Source organism: Podarcis pityusensis, assembly GCF_964106645.2.
Source record: "Podarcis pityusensis genome assembly, chromosome: 8".
NCBI classification, from domain to species: Eukaryota; Metazoa; Chordata; class Lepidosauria; order Squamata; family Lacertidae; genus Podarcis; species Podarcis pityusensis.
In genome coordinates this window covers 1,797,022-1,817,209 of record NC_138033.1, presented here as the reverse complement: position 1 = coordinate 1,817,209, position 20,188 = coordinate 1,797,022, and the positions used below count along the sequence as shown (strand labels likewise).

At 48.6% G+C, this 20,188-nt stretch overlaps 1 protein-coding gene across 1 annotated transcript in view; it reads right to left on the bottom strand.

Annotated features, from left to right (window-relative positions):
* Positions 1-726: 726 nt before the first annotated feature.
* The window catches only part of LOC308484440 (synaptosomal-associated protein 25-like), a 33,535-nt gene continuing 14,073 nt past the window's right edge, over positions 727-20,188 (bottom strand). Inside the window, exons 2-8 of the mRNA XM_081019402.1 lie at positions 14,434-14,570; positions 12,696-12,737; positions 11,833-11,881; positions 9,394-9,511; positions 9,159-9,278; positions 8,086-8,230; positions 727-5,617 (exon numbers count right to left, since the gene is read on the bottom strand). Of these exons, the coding sequence (XP_080875528.1) occupies positions 5,549-5,617; positions 8,086-8,230; positions 9,159-9,278; positions 9,394-9,511; positions 11,833-11,881; positions 12,696-12,737; positions 14,434-14,505 (615 nt within the window). The 5' untranslated portion in view covers positions 14,506-14,570 and the 3' untranslated portion in view covers positions 727-5,548. The remainder of the gene's footprint in view (positions 5,618-8,085; positions 8,231-9,158; positions 9,279-9,393; positions 9,512-11,832; positions 11,882-12,695; positions 12,738-14,433; positions 14,571-20,188) is intronic.

Genomic DNA, 20,188 nt, shown 5'->3' with positions numbered 1-20,188 from the left:
ATATTTCAGGGGGGGGGGAGAATGAACGAATTCCTATGCCCCACAAATAACCCAGAGATGCATTTTAAATAATAGGACACATTCTACTCATGTCAAAACACGCTGATTCACGGACCGTCCGCAGGCCAGATTTAGAAGGCAATTGGGCCGGATCCGGCCCCCGGGCCTTAGTTTGCCTACCCATGGAATAAGGTTCCTTGCAAAGCAAGCAGATTCTGGAGGGTTGCTTCCATGCTAAAGCCTTTTGGCTGTTTGGCTGTTAGCAGGAACTGGTATTAAACTGGACATTGCATCACCCAGTAGCTCCTTCCCCACCGCCTCTGTGCAGTAATATATAATGTTTCTTCTCACGTCAATCCCTTCAGCAGCTTACCCTCCTACAACATTAATTAAAAGCTTCCTTCTCTCAGTTTCATTGTGTTTTATTACTTCCTGTTCAGCATAGCTAAAGAGCAGCCATTGACTGTCCCTTAACCAACTTCTGTTTCCCATTTTTTTTCATACGACGCAAAATGACTGACCAGGGACATTTTCCTGGATTTATCATGGTTGCTTTAATATTTACCGGAATATCAGAGATCTTATGTTATCGGGGAGTATGCAAATGTCGTAAATAAAGGGGAACGAAGGATGGCAATTTCAGGAAAAAGGGCTGGCGTGAAACCAGCAATGCTTCGAGCCTTGCCAAATTTTTCGATAAGTGACGTGGAGCTATTTCCCCCCCCAGGTGTCGGCCTCACGCTCTTCGTCCTGTTCCAAGCTGCTTCTCCGAAGAAGAACAAATGAGAATAAAGCTGTAAGGGGGGGGAGACTTGGAAGCCCCCCCCAACCACCAATACCTGTTCCATCCCTCGGTTCCCCCAGAGCGAGAGAGAGAGAAAGACAAGCGCCTTGTTTTCTGGGGCGGAAGAATTACCAAACCTGTCGATTCTTAGGAACTTTTCTTCAGGATGGCAACAAACAAATGAGGTTGTTTGGAGACATAAACAAGCGAATGAATAAAATGAATTGAAAGAAAGATTTGCCCCTTTTTTAAAAAAACAAAAAACCCTGCATTTTTAAAAACAGACAGACAGCACACCTAAGCCACAAATTTTAAAGGCTGTTAACAAAACTGGAATATCAAAATTCACACGCATGCCTGTATAAGCCTAAGAAGCTGCCTTGAGACTATTTTATCGGCAAGAGGGTGCCGTCCAGCGGTTTTTTACTACATCTCCCATCCGCCCCCGGCCAATATGTAGTCCAAAACAGCTAGATGACACCAATTTGACTGATGCTTATATTTTGGAAATGTATATCCACTTTTTGATGTACTGGTGTTGCTTGACTCTGACCGGCAGCCGCTCTGCAAGGTCTCAAGGGAAGAACATCAGAAGACCCCAGCATCCTCTTTCTTTCTTTCTTTCTTTCTTTCTTTCTTTCTTTCTTTCTTTCTTTCTTTCTCCCCCCCCCCCCCCAATATTTTTTATTGGATTTTAATAACATGCAAACGAGTTACAGGGGGGGAAAGATATCACCTCTTCTCCATTTTGGTCTAATTTTATTTCACATACAAGGAGCACTAGGTACCACCGGTCGATAAGAGTTCCTGGGGTTTTGTACAGGCCAAGATTATTTTCGAAATAAAAATTATAGTATCGTAGAGTTGGAAGGGACTCCAAAGGTCATCTACTCCAACCCCCTTCAATGCAGGGACTGCAGCTAAAGCACCTGTGACAGGTGGACAGCCAAGCTCTGTTTCAACACCTCCACATTTCTAATTGTTTAAATTTTGATCGTGGAACCCTTTGCAATGATAGACCAGGCATCCTTTCCCTCGTATGTTTTATCATTGATTCCGTAAATCACAATTCCGTAAAACTGTGACAACTTGCCTTTGAGACGACAACAACAGTAATTTTCATTTCCTTTCTTTTCCCCCCTGTGACTTATTTCCTGTAACCAAACAGTCATCTAGCCCAACGCCCCTGAAATGCAAGAATCACCACTAAATAATTCCTGACAGATGTCTATCAGGCTTCTGCTTAAAGAATTCTAGTGTAGGAGAATCTCCCACTTTTAGGGCCGGATTTAGGTTTGATGAGGCCCTCAGCTCCTGAAGGCAATGGGGCCCTTTCTATGTCCAGCTGTCCTTTGTCAACAAGAAATGGTCGCTGTTTTTTGTGTTGAATAGATGCTATATGGTAATTGATGGACCTCATAGGTATCTCAAGCCATTTGCACATTTTGCCGTGCAACCAGTCCATGCAGAATGTAGGCTCCCTATATATAGAAAGGAGCAAACCTGTGATATTTTAGGGAGCAGGCTAGCAGGCGGGGCCCATGACTTACATCACAGGAGCCTAAAAGGTAAAGGTAAAGGGACCCCTGACCATTAGGTCCAGTCGCAGACGACTCTGGGGTTGCAGCGCTCATCTCACTTTATTGGCCGAGGGAGCCGGCGTACAGCTTCCGGGTCATGTGGCCAGCATGACTAAGCCGCTTCTGGCGAACCAGAGCAGCGCACGGAAATGCCGTTTACCTTCCCGCCGGAGCGGTACCTATTTATCTAGTTGCACTTGACGTGCTTTCGAACTGCTAGGCTGGCAGGAGCAGGGACCGAGCAACGGGAGCTCCCCCGTGGTGGGGATTCGAACCGCCAACCTTCTGATCGGCAAGTCCTAGGCTCTGTGGTTTAACCCACAGCGCCAACCACATCCCTAATCACAGGAGCCTACACAACACAAAACACGGTTGCTGTAGGTAGCCTTTATTTTATTTGCTTTTTATCTTATATTTTGGAAATGTAAACCCAGTTTTTTCCCCTTTACTTTTTTGGGGGGCCCCCAAGAGAGTGGGGCCCCTAAGCTAGAGCTTGTTTAGCTTATACCTAAATCCAGTACTGGTCTCTCACCTTCCACCAGAGTCCGCCCCACTGCTGAACAGCTCATACTGTCAGGAAGTTCTTCCAAATGTTTAGTCGGAATCTCCTTTCCCACCGTTTGTTGTTATTAAAACCCAACATCCTGTCTCATGGCGGCCATCGCAGTCTTCCCCATCCCTTGGGACCTAATATAAATTGGGCCTCTGAGACCGTTCTTAGAGAACTGCACTCACCTGTCGGTCACCTGACACCGCTAACCGCCAGGTACAGAGGTCTGTCCCGCTATCCCTGTGCTACACACAGCCTGTCATCCATCCCAGAATGCAAGGGGTGGGCCTTGCTTGCCCCAGGTTGCTAGCTCCAAGGTAAGTCACTTACCTGTCCAGTCCCCCAGTGGGATCTGAAAGCCTCACAAACCCGCTCCACTTCCCTGAGAATGACTCTCCTTTGGTCGCTGCTGTTGGGAGAGACGCGTTTGGTGTGGCAGCAATTCCCCAGCCGCTACAGACCGTGCCCGGAAACGTTTGAATTGTTCCATTTCACAGAAAGTGGTTGCACTGGATGGCCGGGTGATCGCGCACCCTTCCGTTCTTTTCAGTAAAATGGCCTTATTTCGCGATGATGGTGTACACCTTTCCGATTAGGGAAGTGATATATGGCTGGCCGATATTGCAGAGGGCTTGAGGCATCGGTTACAGATGTGAGGGTATTTGGCGGCGAGCCTTTGGGCTCTTGTGGCGGTTAGGCATTGTATGACCTTGTGTGGGGGAGGGGAGGTGTGGCCATCACCTGCCTCTCCATGCTTAAGGGTATTCCGTTAAAGGAATCCGGGGGTGTTGATCTTGTCCGAAGCCCGGTCGGGGGCTAGGGCCATGACACGACCCCGACGGGAACACCAGGGGGAGCTTGAGTTGGTTCGCATCGACAGGACTCCCCCTACCCGTGGCTTACCCTTACCAGACTTCCTGCACAATGGGCAGGAGTCAGATATAGTCGGGTACAATCAATGCCTAAGCCAATACCGTTCACATTCTGTAATTCAATAAAGTTGTGGCCAAAATCTGCCCAATAACATAAACCTAATATCTGTGTCCTGGTGTGAGCTATTTCCCAACGAGGGGGTGGCTGCGGGGTCTCGACACGCAACAACACACCTCCTGGCTTGGGGCACAGCCAGCATTAGACGCGGCTGCATTTTCCAGGAGACCTCAAAGTAGGGGGGCAGAGGAGTCAGTGGAGATCTGGTGTGGTTGGAGGGTGTGTAATGAAAACTATGCGGGTTTTTATTTTCATTAGGAAAGGTGGGGCTTCTCAAAACTGAAATCTTTTGAATTAATTCCAATTATATCGTGTCTCTTTAAAAGAAGAAGAAGAAGAAGCCTGGCTTAAACCGAAATCAGAATTTAATAAAGATGCTCTGTTTACAGTCTCGTACGATAGGATTGTCACGGCCATTCATCCCACAGTTAAAGCTTGGTTTTGGGTTTGGTTTGCATGCACAAACGCGGAGAGAAATATCTGGCTTCTGAAGTTAGCAGGAACAAAGAAAGCAGCCTTAAACCCAGTCACTTGGTTGGTCCATCTAGCTCAGTATAGTCTACACTGACTGGCAGCAGTGTAGCTACAGACATGACTTTCTCCCGACCCTCCCTGGAGATTCTGCCAGTGGGAACAGAACTTGGGAGCTCCTGCACGCAAAGCAGGTGGCCTACGCCGATCTGTGGCCCTTCCCCTAAAAATAAACAAAGATCCCAGTCGTCATGGTTGTGAATCAAGGGGTGCCACAGGGAGCTGCCTTACGCCAAGTCATATCATTGAACCCGGGGTCTTCTGCTTGCAAATGCTCTACCACCCAGCTACAACCCTTCCCCAGACCGAATTTGCCATAATAAATCATGAATTGTACTTATTATTGTGGGCTTTGTCCTGGACCAGTCCCAGGTGCCAAGACCAAGGAGATGTTATCTCCAGAATCTCACCAGGATCACCCGCTGAGCCTGCTCAGGGCATCTTGCGCTTCTGTTTTACGTTGTCAGCATCCAACATGTCACCTAAACCTTGCGACGTGTTGTTAAGTTCTCAAGTTACGACACTCCTAACTAAACAGGCTGGACTTTTGCATCCCATCTATGGAGAACCACTGCTTTTGCCCAGTGGGTGCCGATCCTTGCTTATTGAAAAATGATGCACAGGAGCAGCCCAATCCTGTGTGTGTGTGTGTGTGTGTGTGTGTGTGAGAGAGAGAGAGAGAGAGAGAGAGAGAGAGAGAGAGAGAGAGAGGAAGTTTAGCAGGAAGCAACTCCCACATTGATCAAAAGGACTTACTTTCAAATAGGATGGCAGCCATAGCCTTCCAATAAGTGGTCTTGCTCAGTGTCCCTGGGTATGTACAGAAAACAGTCTCTTGTGCAAACAGGTATAACAATTCTGCACATGGATCCAGGAGGATCGTGTCCCTCGTGTGTACAAAGGCGCTATTTCCCTACAATCCACTCTGCTCTCGTCTTTCCAGCATCCTTTTCTAGTTAGTTGCATGCAAGCTTGCTCAGGAAGTGGTCGCGTCTCAAAATGGGAAACGTGATTTGGAACTGCCTTGATTTGAAACCAATCCAAATTCAGGTGGATGAAGCCGTTTCTCGTGGGGGTGGGGTGGGGAGGGTAAAAGGCGGTCAGTGGGGCGGTTCAGGCATTTTTCAGCATCTTGGTAGTCTGGTTGTTGGCTGCGTTGATGCTAATCACGTTGGCGATGGCCTGAGGAGAAAAGAAGAAAGTGAGAAAACAGAGGCAGAGGCTGTTTCAAGCAGCAAGCTTGAGACTACGCCTCCCATCACGCTGGCTGCTGAGCCTGATGGAAGTTGTAGTCCAAAGCATGTGGAGAGCTCCAGGCACAATTCAAAGTGCTGATGCTGACCTCGAAAGCCCTAAACGGCCTCAGCCCAGCATACCTGAAGGAGCGTCTCCACCCCCATCGTTCTGCCCAGACACTGAGGTCCAGCTCCGAGGGCCTTCTGGCGGTTCCCTCATTGCGAGAAGCAAAGCTACAGGGAACCAGGCAGAGGGCCTTCTCAGTGGTGGCCCCCACCCTGTGGAACGCCCTCCCATCAGATGTCAAAGAAATAAACAGCTACCTGACATTCAGAAGACATCTTAAGGCAGCCCTGTTCAGGGAAGTTTTTAATGTATGACATATTAGTGTATTTTTGGTCTTTGTGGAAGCCGCCCAGAGTGGCTGGGGAAACCCAGCCAGATGGGTTGGGTACATATAATAAATTACTATATATATTATTATTATTATTATTATTAAAGGCTGCCTTAAGGGAATCACATGTTGTGTGAAGAGTTTTCCCTCACCTGTATTAACACTACCACAACGTATTCCAACCCCCTGACCATTTCATCCTTTACTGAACCTTTCCATGCTGTGTATTACCCCTTTGTTCATTTTTAAAAAAACTCTGGGGCAACCAAAACGGTACACAGGATTCCATACGAAAGTGTTAACTAGAATGATCTTTCCAAAGGAAGTAAAGTCACAGATCCTCCCGCTGGTGGATCCAGAAATAGTCAGAGTGGGCTGTAACATAAGCAGTTAAGTACAACACTTCCTGTTTGCCCAGAGTGGACACACACAGGGGGATGTTACTGCAGCCAGGAGGGCTTCCTGTCACACCTGGTCTGGAGCATCCAGATGGACGGGCATGTGACCAGGTGGGTGGGCATGACCCTGTGAGTCCCTGTAAACAGGCCAGTCATGCAGCCATCTCTCTCTCTCAACCCTGACGCTTTTGCTGCTTTCTTCTGATACTGGTGTATTTTGCTGTCTGCTGGCTCTCAGCCAGCAGCACATGGGCTGAGTCCCCATATGGGGTGAACTCAAACCCTTTCCCGTAACTACAAGCGAAAGCCTGCCTTTAAGGAACCTACTGTGAACTGAATGTAAGTAAACTTCTTGTTATTCTTAATAGAAGACTGTTGTTTCTTTATTATTTTAAAGAGTGGATTAAAGGGGAAATTACCAGGAATAATCCAATCCGGACAAGCCAGACTGGATTGCTTAAGTAAAGAGATTCAAACGAATCTACCAACTAGCTTCTTGCAATATACAGGGGAATGTTGCCCTGTTGCTGACTCACAAGCGTGAGTGAGGAAGGATAATGATAATGATAATGATAATGATAATGATAATAATTTATTATTTATACCCCGCCCATCTGGCTGGGTTTCCCCAGCCACTCTGGGCGGCTTCAAACAGAAGACTAAAATGCAATAACCTATTAAACTTTAAAAGCTTCCCTGAACAGGGCTGCCTTCAGGTGTCTTCTAAAAGTCTGATAGTTGTTGTTCTCCTTGACATCTGATGGGAGGGCGTTCCACAGGGAGGGCGCCACCACTGAGAAGGCCCTCTGCAGCCTGGTTCCCTGTAACTTGGCTTCTCGCAGTGAGGGAACCACCAGAAGGCCCTCGGCGCTGGACCTCAGCATCGGGTAGAGCGATGGGGGAGGAGACGCTCCTTCAGATATACTTCAGATATACTTAATCAATATATAATAATAATAATAATAAATAATAATAAATTTTATTTATATCCCGCCCTCCCCAGCCGAAGCCGGGCTCAGGGCGGCTAACAACAATAAAACAGTACAAAAGTACAGCATAAACAACAGTCTAAAATCATTCGTTATAAAATTAATTAATTCAAGCCACTGGCAACTATTGAGCCAGAGCTCCGCGAAGATTGCCAAGGGAAGGAGTCAGGCTGTGCCCTGGCCAAAGGCCTGGTGGAACAGCTCTGTCTTGCAGGCCCTGCGGAAAGATGTCAAGTCCCGCAGGGCCCTGGTCTCTTGTGACAGAGTGTTCCACCAGATCGGAGCCACAGCCGAAAAAGCCCTGGCTCTAGTTGAGGCCAGCCTAACTTCTCTGTGGCCTGGGACCTTCAAGATGTTTTTATTCGAAGACCGTAAGTTTCTCTGTGGGGCATACCAGGAGAGGCGGTCCCGTAGGTATCCTCTCCTACATCCACAACATTCCCACAGAGTGGCGCACTCAAAATATGTGCATATACAAACCCTCCCTAACATGGTGTCTTCCAGTTGTGCACCTTGGGTGCAGAATTTGGAATTTTAAACTTTTTATTTTAAAAAATATCACGTTATGTTCTACCGCATATGTTCTCTGCCCTGGCCCTTCCTGTGAGGTGGGGGGGGGGGAGCATCGCTCACCTTTTCCTTAATGCTGTCCACCTGCTTGCTCTGGACGTCGATTTCGTTGCTCATGTCCACCGCCATGCTGCGAAGGTTGCTCAACATGCTGTCCACCTGCGTCAGGTTCTGTTCCATCTCTTCTTCCACATCATCTTTCGTTATCCTGAGCAAAACGCACAAAGAAGGTAAGAGCCTGGGTGCTGGATCAGGCCAGAGGCTCCTCGTACTCCATCATCCTTTCATTGCAGTGGCCAAGAAAAAGTTCGACAACTAAGTTTTCAATCCGGGAAAATAAAAGGTGTGATTTGGCTGTGGAAGGTCACGATGGCCACGATGTTATTATTAGGGTTTTGTTTTGTTTTGTTGTAACCATCATGGTCATATCAACCACAGAATAAAAATACGTACGCTAAGAATACTTTGCAAGACCCATGCTCCTAATTTCTCTTTGTAGCCAGCTAGGAAGTAATTATATAAAGTTATTTTTAAAAGTCCAGTTACGTTAGGGCTCAGAGGAATGAGCTACTAATTAAAGTACTCAAAGCCTCTCAAAGTAAAGAGACACAAAGATTTGGGAAGCTTATCAGTAATACTTCTTTTAAAAGCATCAACCAAGATACAGCTTCACATTTACCAAGAATTATAATCTACAGGCTAAAAATGTTTAAATACAAAAGGATGAAGGAATGCATACATTGAAATCGTCCAATTAAATATTTAAATCACCTGGTTAAATCTTGGCCAGTCACCATATTATTATTATTATTACTACTACCACCATGGATTTATTAACTGCCTTTATGCATAAGAGAATTAAAAGCACAAAACCCTAACAGGTGGGACGCTTGTTATATCCACCCATTTATCCAGCTGGAACAAAAACGCCTTTTGACCGTTTCCGGAAAGGGCAGAGAGCGGCTGCCTATCTCAACAGGAATGCTATTCCACAGAATGGGGCATCCACAGAAAAGGCCCTGCTCCCAGTGACTTCTGACACCTTTGGCGCTTGCAGGAGAAACTCTCCTGGAGGCTGCAGAGATCTCCTGGTTGTGCCAGGTGGTCTTGGAAGAGAAGATCTCTCCACTCCTTACCTCTGGATGAAGGGTCCACTCATGACCATCTGGTTTCCATCGGCCACCACACAGGGTTGTCGAGAGACCACCTGGCCGTTGCTGGCCTTGGTGGCCTCCAAGTCTTTTATGTTCTTTAACCTACGTTTCAAAAGAACAGATGTTCAGGCAGGAGTTCAACCTGTAACATACTTTGCTCTGATCCAAAACAAGGAGAGAGAGGCGTCCCTGGCGCTTGCACGGCCCGGGGACTTACTTTGCGCAGGGGCAGACGAAGAGGCCGCAACATTTCGCCATGTCCGTGAGGTTCTTCTCAGCCTCCTTCATGTCTTGAATGATCTGGTCCAAGCCGTCCTCAATCCGGTCCAGCTGCTCTGAGGAAGGGGAAAGGGAAGGGGAGACAGCGGAGACACTCAGGAACCTGCAAACATTATGCACGGCCCTCTCTGAACACGCAGGATGAGTCTCACAGGTGTTGCAAAATTGTGGAGAGGAGCGGCCAGTTTCTCATGCTCCCTTGAGGGATGTCGGCTGGTTTTCAAATCTCCCCTCTAATAATAATAATAATAATAATAATAATAATAATAATAAATTTTATTTATACCCCGCCCTCCCCGGCCAGAGCTGGGCTCAGCGCGGCTAACATCAATAAAATTTCAGTAAAATGCAATTTAAAATGCAGCCTCATTTTAAAAGTAGCCCATAGATTAAAACCGTAAGGGGAGGGAAACATAAGGGTCAGACTGAGTCCAAACCAAAGGCCAGGCAGAACAGCTCCGTCTTGCAGGCGCTGCGGAAAGATGTCAAGTCCTGCAGGGCCCTAGTCGCTTGTGACAGAGCATTCCACCAAGTCGGGGCCAGTACTGAAAAGGCCCTGGCCCTAGTTTTGACCAATCTAACCACCTTGTGACCTGGGACCTCCAAAGTGTTGTTATTTGTGGACCTTAAGGTCCTCCGCGGGGCAGACCAGGAGAGGCAGTCCCATAGGTACGAGGGTCCTAGGCCGCATAGGGCTTTAAAGGTCAAAACCAGCACCTTGAACCTGATCCTGTACTCCACCGGGAGCCAGTGCAGCTGGTAAAGCACCGGGTGAATGTGATCCCACCGCAAGGACCCCATAAGGAGCCTCGCCACGGCATTCTGCACCCGCTGGAGTTTCTGGGTCAGTCTCAAGGGCAGCCCCGCATAGAGCGAGTTACAATAATCAAGCCTGGAGGACCGTCGCGTGGATCACTGTGGCCAGATCAGGGCGAGAAACTTTTATTAGCTGCTAATCCCCATGTTACACCCCCCTCCCCAAACTACATCACTCATACATCATGAAAGGGGAGGTCTGATGGCAGTAATCTGAGCATCCTGGACCCTGCCCCTTGGTTCCCCTTGCCCTCCACCAAACACCCATCAAGTGTCACAAAAGAGACATTTACATTTCCCTGTTTCCCAGCCAAGTTCATCCCACCCTTTGGTCTTCATCTGGGTTTGTTGTTTCTGGAATGGCTACTTGTCTGGCACTCAGGTATCAGGATGCCAGGGATTATCACTCAGGCAGAGGGGCTGCTGAGGAGCTGAGCTCACATGTCTAGATGAATTTCTGAAGTTTTCCCAGTGAGCCAGTACATAGGTACATTTATCAGTGAATTCTTACATTTGGTATCGTGCAGCAAAGGCCCTTGAAATAGATAGGAAGAAACTGTGATGAAGTGTTTTGTGGGGACAAATCACAAAAGTCACAAAAGAAATTGTGCTGGTTTTGGTAGTGGGCTGCATGTGCAGGATATCTGCAGAAGGGGCAACCCCCCCCCCAAACTATACATAAATTCCTGCAACACTACCACTAGGGGGTGGCCCTGTCATTCAGATTCCTCCTGCTCCTCAATCTGAGTGCTGCCCCTTGTAGAAGGAGGATGGGGATAGAGAAAACTAGAATTAGTTGCCTCTGCTTGTTGTTGACTTTGGCGCCCCCTACTGCTGGCCTCCCTGCCTTCTACCCAACCAGTTCCCAGCGACTGAAAGCAAACTAGCATTTCTCCTCAAGGTGCATATTTTCTGCTTGCAAGAATTAACACATTTTTCGCTCCATAAGACACACTTTTCTCCTCCATAAAGGTCAGGGGAAATGTCTGCAGGTCTTATGGAGTGAATGTGTGGTCAATTGCTGGCTCCCTTTCTGGCCCTGCCCCTTTGCCCAGGCCTCCATTGTTGAATGTTCTGCAAGTGACTGGCTGATTAGATTATCTGTCTGGAAACTGCTCCCTTTCCTTTCCTAAAGAAGCTGCAGAACTGTGAGTTGAACCCCATAAAAACAGGATTTTTTCCCTTTGCAAAGTAAGCTCAACAACTTTGAGCTGATCCTCAAAAAATCGGGGCTTTCCCCCTCTAAAAACTAGGTGCATATTATGGTCAGGTGTGCCTTATGGAGCAAAAGGTGCGTCTTATGGAGTGAAACATACGGTATTTTCTGTCCCGTGGAGCCACACTCAAAAAGAGTATTTCCCTCCCACTTTCTGAAGTGATACCCGTTCATTCTGGCACCTTATTCTGCTGCTGTGTGCATTCAAGCCACTCCCAGGGGGTTTTAAGACTGGTCAGCCAACCCACAGAGGACTTTAATTATAGCAACTGCAAACGCAGAACCAGAACACAGCTAACACCTCCATGGTCTGCAAGCGATCTGCCATGAAGCCAGAGGCCTTACCTCCCTGGTCGTCCAGCATGACCAAAGTTCGAATTCCGGCATCTTTGCTCTGTTGGGAAGGAGAGGTGGGGAGAGAAGAGAAGAACGTTAAACATCTCTTGGGATTCTGCGAGATTTATGGGGCCCGATGTTGCTCGCGTGAGAACAAGGGATCGAAAGTAACGAAGGGCACATTCACACCAGGTTTCTAGTCTTCATGCATGTGTCCAAAAGGAAAAACAACCGCAACTTGAGAACTCTCCGCAAAAGGCTTGCAAAGCAGAATGGGCAGGTCGTTAAAGAACGTCATCCCCTCATCCTCAGGTCACTTTCGCAACACACATTTAATAATAATAATAATAATAATAATAATAATAATAATAATAATTTATTACTTATACCCCGCCCATCCGGCTGGGTTTCCCCAGCCACTCTGGGCGGCTTCCAACAGGAGATTAAAAATACATTTCAAGAGCTATGGGGCCACTTTAAACAGTCCAGGCTTCACTTATGTATTCAGTGGTCTGTGTTTGCCTGAGCTGGAGTCTGGACTAAGGATTCTGAGCTCCTGTGTTCTGATTCGATACATGATATCCAATTACAGAAAGCCTCTGCCATTGGCCTTTAAACTCTGAGTCATGATTCGCAGCTTGGAAGTTTAGACAGCCAATCATGTTGGGAGTGGGCGTGGCCCAGGCCTTCAGAAACGTATATAAGCAGTTGCTTTCTCCCTGTCGTCCAGTTCTGTTAGTTCGATAAAGGTTATTGCTGTTATCGCTGTGTCTTCCCTCGTGGGAAGCTTCCCCCAAAGAATCCTGGGATCTGTAGTTGCATAAGGGTGCGGAGAGCTGTTGAGTTCCCTGTGAAGAGGGGCTGTTTCTTACCTCATCTACCAGCTGCAACATCCTCCTGGTGCTCTCCAAAGCCTGAAGTGAAGATAAAAAAAAGAGCAGGAAATTGAATATTATTGATTTATAGATTCATAGCAGGAATCACAGCTCTGGGAAGCTCTGAAGGTGGTGCTGATGGGAGTTGTAGCGCAGCACCTCTCAAGGGCACCAGGTTAGCAAAACCTGCTTTTGTCCTTTTAAAAGCCACCTCAGTCAGAAGCTAACACAACCCATGATGGAGGCAAGTTCTGTAAGTTAATTATGCACTCTGTGAAGAAATTACTTTCTCAAGCCTGTCTTAAGCCAGCCAGACTTTTCATTGAGTAACCCCAATAAAACTGCACATCCTTTCTTGCCACCAACACCCACCCACCTTGGGAAAAAACAAAACAAAACACCATTTGGCAGTGCAACGCACGCTAAAGCAAATTAGTTCCATAGTTGGAATCTGTCTCATTTGCATAAGTATTCTTGTAGCCGTTTTGCAAGAACGAGAATTGTTCTTCAGAACAAAGCCAGCTTCCTTGCAATTATATCTCTGGCCTATTTGGGCAGGAATGCCAATCTGGGTTTGTAGGGTGAGGGGGGCAGTGTAATGGCCTGGGATTCAGACTCAGAGGCTGAACCTGAGGAATCCCACCCTGCACAGGATCCCCTGCCTCCAGAACCAGCTGAGCCAGGGCTGGGGCCTGAGCCTGAAGGGTCCTCACCTGTGCTGGATCCTCAGGTGCAGGCATCAGCTGAGTCTGCTCTGGATCCTGAGGTGGTGGAGGACCCATTGCCTGCAGGTGCTCCTCTCCCAGCCCCATCAGGGGAAGAGGAGGTTGCCTCTGGGTCTGGTAACCCTCCAGCCTCTCCTGAGCTGCAGAGGCTCAGGGCAGAGAGGCGGAGGGAACTAAGTTCTCGCAGGAGGAGGGCTCGCCTCCAGGCCAGGAGAGGCGAGTCACCAGAGAATCAGGGCTGCCCTATGCCTCGGGGCAGATAAAAGCCAGCCAGCCCCAGTCCCAGATTGCGGGAGCAACATCGTTGGTAGCCCGTTCCTGCCTGCACCGTGTCCTGCTCTTCTGCCAGAGTTCCTGTCCCCATCCGACTCCCCGCCTTGGACCCAGCTTCAGCTTTGACGGACAGCCTCCATACCGCACCCTCAACCTCGGACTGGACTCGGACCTCGCCACACGGTTAACCCTCGGGACCAGCATAGACAGAAGGTTCTCCAGATTGTAGACTGGGACACAGTCAGGCTGCTGCTAAAGTAAACTGGGAGCAATTTAAGGCCGGAGGAGGCCATTTTTTCCAGAAGAGGAAGCTACTAACTAAAGGTGCAATAGCCCCGCCAAGTCTTAACAGTCGTTTGCCAGTCCACACAGAGCAGCTGAGCATGGCAACTGCATTTTATGTGTGGGGATTGTTGTGAGAGCAAATTGCCACAGATCAGAAAGGATGTGGGAGAACAAGGCAGAAGATATTGAAGGCAACAGGCTGGCAGCGACGCCAGCTGGATTCGCCGCAAATCGTCAATGAACAAAGGGTATCATTTCCTGGCAGGAGAAATAGTGTACAGTCGACCCAGGCGAGACTGGGAATAATCTGGTTCTGGGTTGAAATCAGCTCATAGGAGGGGGGTTGCCTTCCCAATTCCCTTTCTCCCCACCCCTCTGGGCAATACCAGGAGCACTTTTATAAGGAAAAGGGGAATCTGGCTGGTAGAGGCAAAAAAAAGAATTTTCCCGACCTCATTGTTGACCTGGTGGATGCGCTGTTCAAGGTCTTCCGGCTCCGAACCCACCACGCCGTTGGCCGCCATCTTGGGATCTTTTGGGAAAGAACCAAGGGGGACGTTTTTCCTTGTATGGATAAATCCACGGTCTCCTACAGAATAAGACAGAATAATAATAATAATAATAATAATTAATAAATTTTATTTACACCCCACCCTCCCTGGCCAGAGCCGGGCTCAGGGTGGCTAACACCAGTAAAAATTACAGTAAAAACATAATGGGGGGGGGGAGAGAGAGAAAAAAACCCAATTTAAAATACATGTTAAAATGCAATTTAAAATGCAGCCTCATTTTAATAGTAGCCCATAGATGACATAAGGGACGCGGGTGGCACTCTGGGTTAAACCACAGAGCCGAGGGCTTGCCAATTAGAAGGTCGGCAGTTCGAATCCCCGCAACGGGGTGAGCTCCCGTCGCTCGGTCCCTGCTCCTGCCCACCTAGCAGTTCCCGGCAGGAAGGTAAACAGCGTTTCTGTGCGCTGCTCTGGTTTGCCAGAAGCAGCTTAGTCCTGCTGGCCACATGACCCGGAAGCTGTATGCCGGCTCCCTCGGCCAATAAAGCGAGATGAGCGCCGCAACCCCAGAGTCAGCCACGACTGGACCTAACGGTCAGGGGTCCCTTTACCTTTATAGATCACATAAAGGGAGGGAAACATAGGGTCAGACCAAACCAAAGGCCAGGCAGAACAGCTCTGTCTTAAAGGCTCTGCGGAAAGAAATCAGATCCCGCAGGGCCCTGGTCTCTTGTGACAAAGCGTTCCACCAGACCGGGGCCAGTGTTGAAAAGGCCCTGGCTCTGGTTGAGGCTAATCTGACTTCCTTTCCACTTCAAAGAGAAGGAAACACCCGGTTTGAGAGATCACAGGTGCCCAGTCATGTATCGTATAATGGTCACCCCACGAGCCAGAAGGAACCCCCACGATCCTTTCCAAATAGCAAAGCATTCTGGGGCTAACCCACAATCCTCTGGGGCATGACTCCAAGTGATCAAACAGCAGAGTCCAAGCAGCCTCTGCTGGGGACTGGTAGATCTGTCGATTCCAAGTTCTCTCTTTTCCTGACGTTAAACCAGTCTTCCTCTACCTCGGCCCTCCAGATGTTTCTGGGACTACAACTCCCATGATCCCTAGCTAGCAGGACCAGTGGTCAGGGATGATGGGAATTGTAGTCTCAAAACATCTGGAGGGCTGAGTTTGAGGAAGCCTGCGTTAAAGTGAGTTCTCCCCATATCCACCTCAGTCTGCAAATGCATTCATTTTCACCACCATCCCTAGCCACCCTCAGGAATCTGAACAAGCAGACCCTTCATAGACTCTTAGGGACCCAAAGGTCATCTAGCCCAACCCCCTGAAATGCAGGAATCTCAGTTAAAGCATCCATGACAGATGGCTGTCTAACCTCTGCTTAAAAACCTTCCAGGAAGGAGAGGCCAGCACCTGCCAAGGGAGTCTGTACCTTGGGGTGACTAGTCCAACCAACATAGAATAGACTAGAAATAGAAATACTTTATTGTCACTGTGGCGCTGTGGGTTAAACCACAGAGCCTAGGACTTGCCGATCAGAAGGTTGGCGGTTCGAATCCCCGCAATGATGGGGTGAGCTCCCCTTGCTCAGTCCCTGCTCCTGCCAACCTAGCAGTTTGAAAGCACATCAAAGTGCAAGTAGATAAATAGGTACCACTCCAGCGGGAAGGTAAACGGCGTTTCCGTGCGCTGCTCTGGTTCGCCAGAAGCGGCTTAGTCATACTGGCCACATGACCCGGAAAAATTGTCTGCAGAGCGGACAAACGCTGGCTCCCTTGGCCTGTAAAGCGAGATGAGCACGTAACCCCAGAGTTGGTCATGACTGGACCTAATGGTCAGGGGTCCCTTTACCTTAAGGGATGCAGGTGGCACTGTGGGTTAAACCCCTGAGCCTCTTGGGCTTGCCGATCAGAAGGTCGGCGGTTCGAATCCCCGCGACGATAGGGTGAGCTCCCGTTGCTCAGTCCCAGCTCCTGCCAACCTAGCAGTTCGAAAGCACATCAAAGTGCAAGTAGATAAATAGGTAAATGGCAGGAAGGTAAACGGCGTTTCCGTGCGCTGCTCTGGTTCGCCAGAAGCGGCTTAGTCAGGCTGGCCACATGACCCGGAAGCTGTATGCCGGCTCCCTCAGCCAGTAAAGCAAGATGAGTGCCGCAACCCCAGAGTTGGCCACGACTGGACCTAATGGTCAGGGGTTCCTTTACCTTTACCTTTACCAGCTGTTTACAGTGAGATTAAACAAGGCCCCCCCCCAATCTCTCAGTCCTTGTTACACTCTGTGTGTTGGCGCAGCTTATCATGCTTCTACAGTGGTGCCCCGCAAGACGAATGCCTCGCAAGACGGAAAACTCGCTAGACGAAAGAGTTTTCCGTTTTGGAGGTGCTTCGCAAAAGGAATCTCCTATGGGCTTGCTTCGCATGACAACAATGTCTTGCGAGTTCCTGCTGGTTTTTTTTCCTCCCCCCCCCTTTTTCTAAGCCGCTAAGCCGCTTATCAGCTGATCCGATCAGCAGATAAGCCGCTAAAAGCCGCTAATAGCGCTAATAGCGCTAATCCGCCAATCCGCCAATGGGCTTGCTTCGCAAGACGAAAAAACCGCTAGACGAAGAGAATCACAGAACGGATTCTTTTCGTCTTGCGAGGCACCACTGTATATCTCTTGCCCAAGGAGATAATCTGAAACAGTCAGATTATCCAGGATCACTGTCCTACATTGCTTTTACTTACTACTTCGGCACCATGAACGCCTAAAAAAAGTTTTACCGCTTAGCCTACAGGAGAGCATCTATTGCTTCTTTCAACCATAGACTTATTATACTTCTACGGACTTTCAAAGATTGACAGATGTGTGTTCATTTGATTTCAAATATATTAGAGAATTTACAAGTGTACACATTTTGTTTTTGTTGTACTAAATCATGTATATTGTCGCAGGAAACACACACACCCCAATCATTCAGTTTGTACAAACTTGAGACACACACACTCACACACGACATCCGCTACACTTCTGTTATAAATTCATAGAAAATCAACCATACATCGGATCCGCACCGTTCCACTTTTATTTTACTCCATGAAGGAAGGACTACAACATGGGGAAGGTTTGATACAGGGCAGCCATAATCCCTTGAACATCCCAGCACATCCACAGGAGCCCTGCCCAGTTGCTATGCCAACCCTGATGGTCCCAGACAGAAGACCATCAAGGTCACAAAGAACTTGCATATGGGAGTGGATTCTGCATGGACTGGAACAAAGGACAATGATCAGATCTTCCCTCAGGGGGCAGGAAACTGTGACTACCTTTTGTCTTCAGAAAATGACTCATGGGGAGGGGTAGAGGGGAACCAGCCAGGTGACAGGACACTCAGGTTACCACCACAACCCCTCCTTTCTGTGATGTAGTTGTGATGTAATCTTAGGGGTCTAGTTTGGGGGATTAGTAACTAATAAAAGTAGGGGTCTTCTTTTGTTCTGGTCTTCCATTTTGCTTCATCTTGTGGGTGGGAGTCCTGTCGCGACAGTTTCCAATAAAGGCCAAGCCTACAGGCTGCTGTTTTGCTCCAAATTGTCCTGGTTGGTGTCTTTGTTTTTTGTCCAAGGGAGCCCTCGGATTCCTCCGTTAACATATTATGCAATAGGAATTGCAGTGCTATCTACTGGTCTTCGTGTTGCTTGTATTGCTTGTTGTTTGGTGAGCTTGTCGGCTGGCAGACAGCAAACCAACAAGGCAGCTTTTAGGGTGGAAGCTACTAACTCATCATGTGTTAACAATATTTTGCCAGCCAAGACAGAGCAGGTTTGCAATTGCATACAACAAGACAGCCGGCACGGTGTCCCAGAACCCCATTGCACCGCAGTCTACTCCTTGGGCTCTGCCATTTTGTCACACGCCTTGCGAATATCCCTGGGGAGGGTGGACGGAACCTGCCATAACTCCAGCCCCCACCTCCTCCGTCGGGCGATATGATTCTTCATCCGCATCCCCCAAAGAAGCCGTATAATTATCGCGCTTGGAAAGTGCAGCTGTTTGCTCTTTGGGAGCTGAGAAACAGCCGCCCACCCACCCCCTCTCCCTCTCCCCCCCCCCAAAGGACCTTCCCGGGCTCCCACCTTCTGCTGCTCAACTCTGCCTGCAAAATTCGTGCAAATTAAAAATAGACGCTTTGTGTGTGTTTTGTGCTTTTGAACAAAGCGAGCGAGAGAGGAGGGGGGAGAGGTGTAGCTGCGGCAGCAAAAACTTTTTCCCCAAGCTGACAGCAAAAGAAAAAAGGAGGTAGAGGGTGGGTTGGATGGGAATAAAAGCGGTTTAGGAATGATTCACAGAAAGAGAGGAAGATACCCTTTTGATTGTGCTCTCTTGATGATTTGCACTCTTGATGGTATCAAAGCGACCAGTTAGTTTCTGGGTTCAGTTCAAAGTGGGGTTTTTTTGCCCTAGAAAATATTTTGTGGCTCAGGACCCCAGTACCTCAAGAACTTCCTCTCCCCCTAGGAACCATCCCTGCTGTCGATGGAGGCGCAGGTCCATTCTGTGTCCAGGGCAGCTGTCTACCAGCTCTATCTGGTACGCAGGATGAGACCCTCCCTGCCCGCAGACTGTCTTGCCAGAGTGGTGCATGCTCTAGTTATCTCTCGCTTGGACTACTGCCACACGCTCTATGTGGGGCTCCCTTTGAAGGTGACCCGGAAACTACAACTAATCCAGAATGCGGCAGCTAGACTGGGGACTGGGAGCGGCCGCCGAGACCATATAACACCGGTCCTGAAAGACCTACATTGGCTCCCAGGACATTTCAGAGCACAATTCAAAGTGTTGGTGCCGACCTTTCAAGCCCTAAACGGCCTCGGTCCAGTAGACCTGAAGGAGCATCTCCACCTCCATCGTTCAGCCTGGACACTGAGGTCCAGCGCCGAGGGCCTTCTGGCGGTTCCCTCCCTGCGAGAAGCCAAGTTACAGGGAACCAGGCAGAGGGCCTTCTTGGTGGTGGTGCCCGCCCTGTGGAACACTCTCCCACCAGATGTCAAAGAGAAAAATAACTGCCAAACTTTTAGAAGACATCTGAAGGTAGCCCTGTTTAGGGAAGCTTTTAATGTTTAATAGGTTCTTGTATTTTAGTGTTTTCTTGGAAGCCGCCCAGAGTGGCTGGGGAGATCCAGCCAGATGGGTGGGGTATAAATAATAAATAATAAATTATTATTATATTATTATTATTATTATTATCCTGGGCTCTGCGATCATTATCTGAACCCCTTCTCCATGGGCCCCCTCCATACGAGGTCCAGGGGTGGCAACACAAGAACAGGGCCTTTGCAGTGGTGGCTCCTCCCTGGGGAGGCCCGCCTGGCACCATTATTCCATACTGTCAAGGCTGCCTCAGGTCTCAGCTCACAAAAGACCAACGCCAATCTCTTCTTATATTCAAAAGTGTTTATTGCAGTTCATTGTTTGCTTCATATCCGAGGCGCGCAGCCCTACGTCTGTTACGCTTAGACCGTTGAAGTCCCCTCTGAGTCAGTCCCTCCCCTGCACCAGTTTAAGAGCCTTGCACTGCTCCACCTCTTTCTCTCTTTCCTTTTCCGCAGGGTCTTCCTGCCCGCTGGGGTTTCGCCCCTCCTGGATTCCCCTGACGCGGAATCCCCAGATTGCTCTTGCCCCCTCCTGCGGGCTTTGGGACCTGG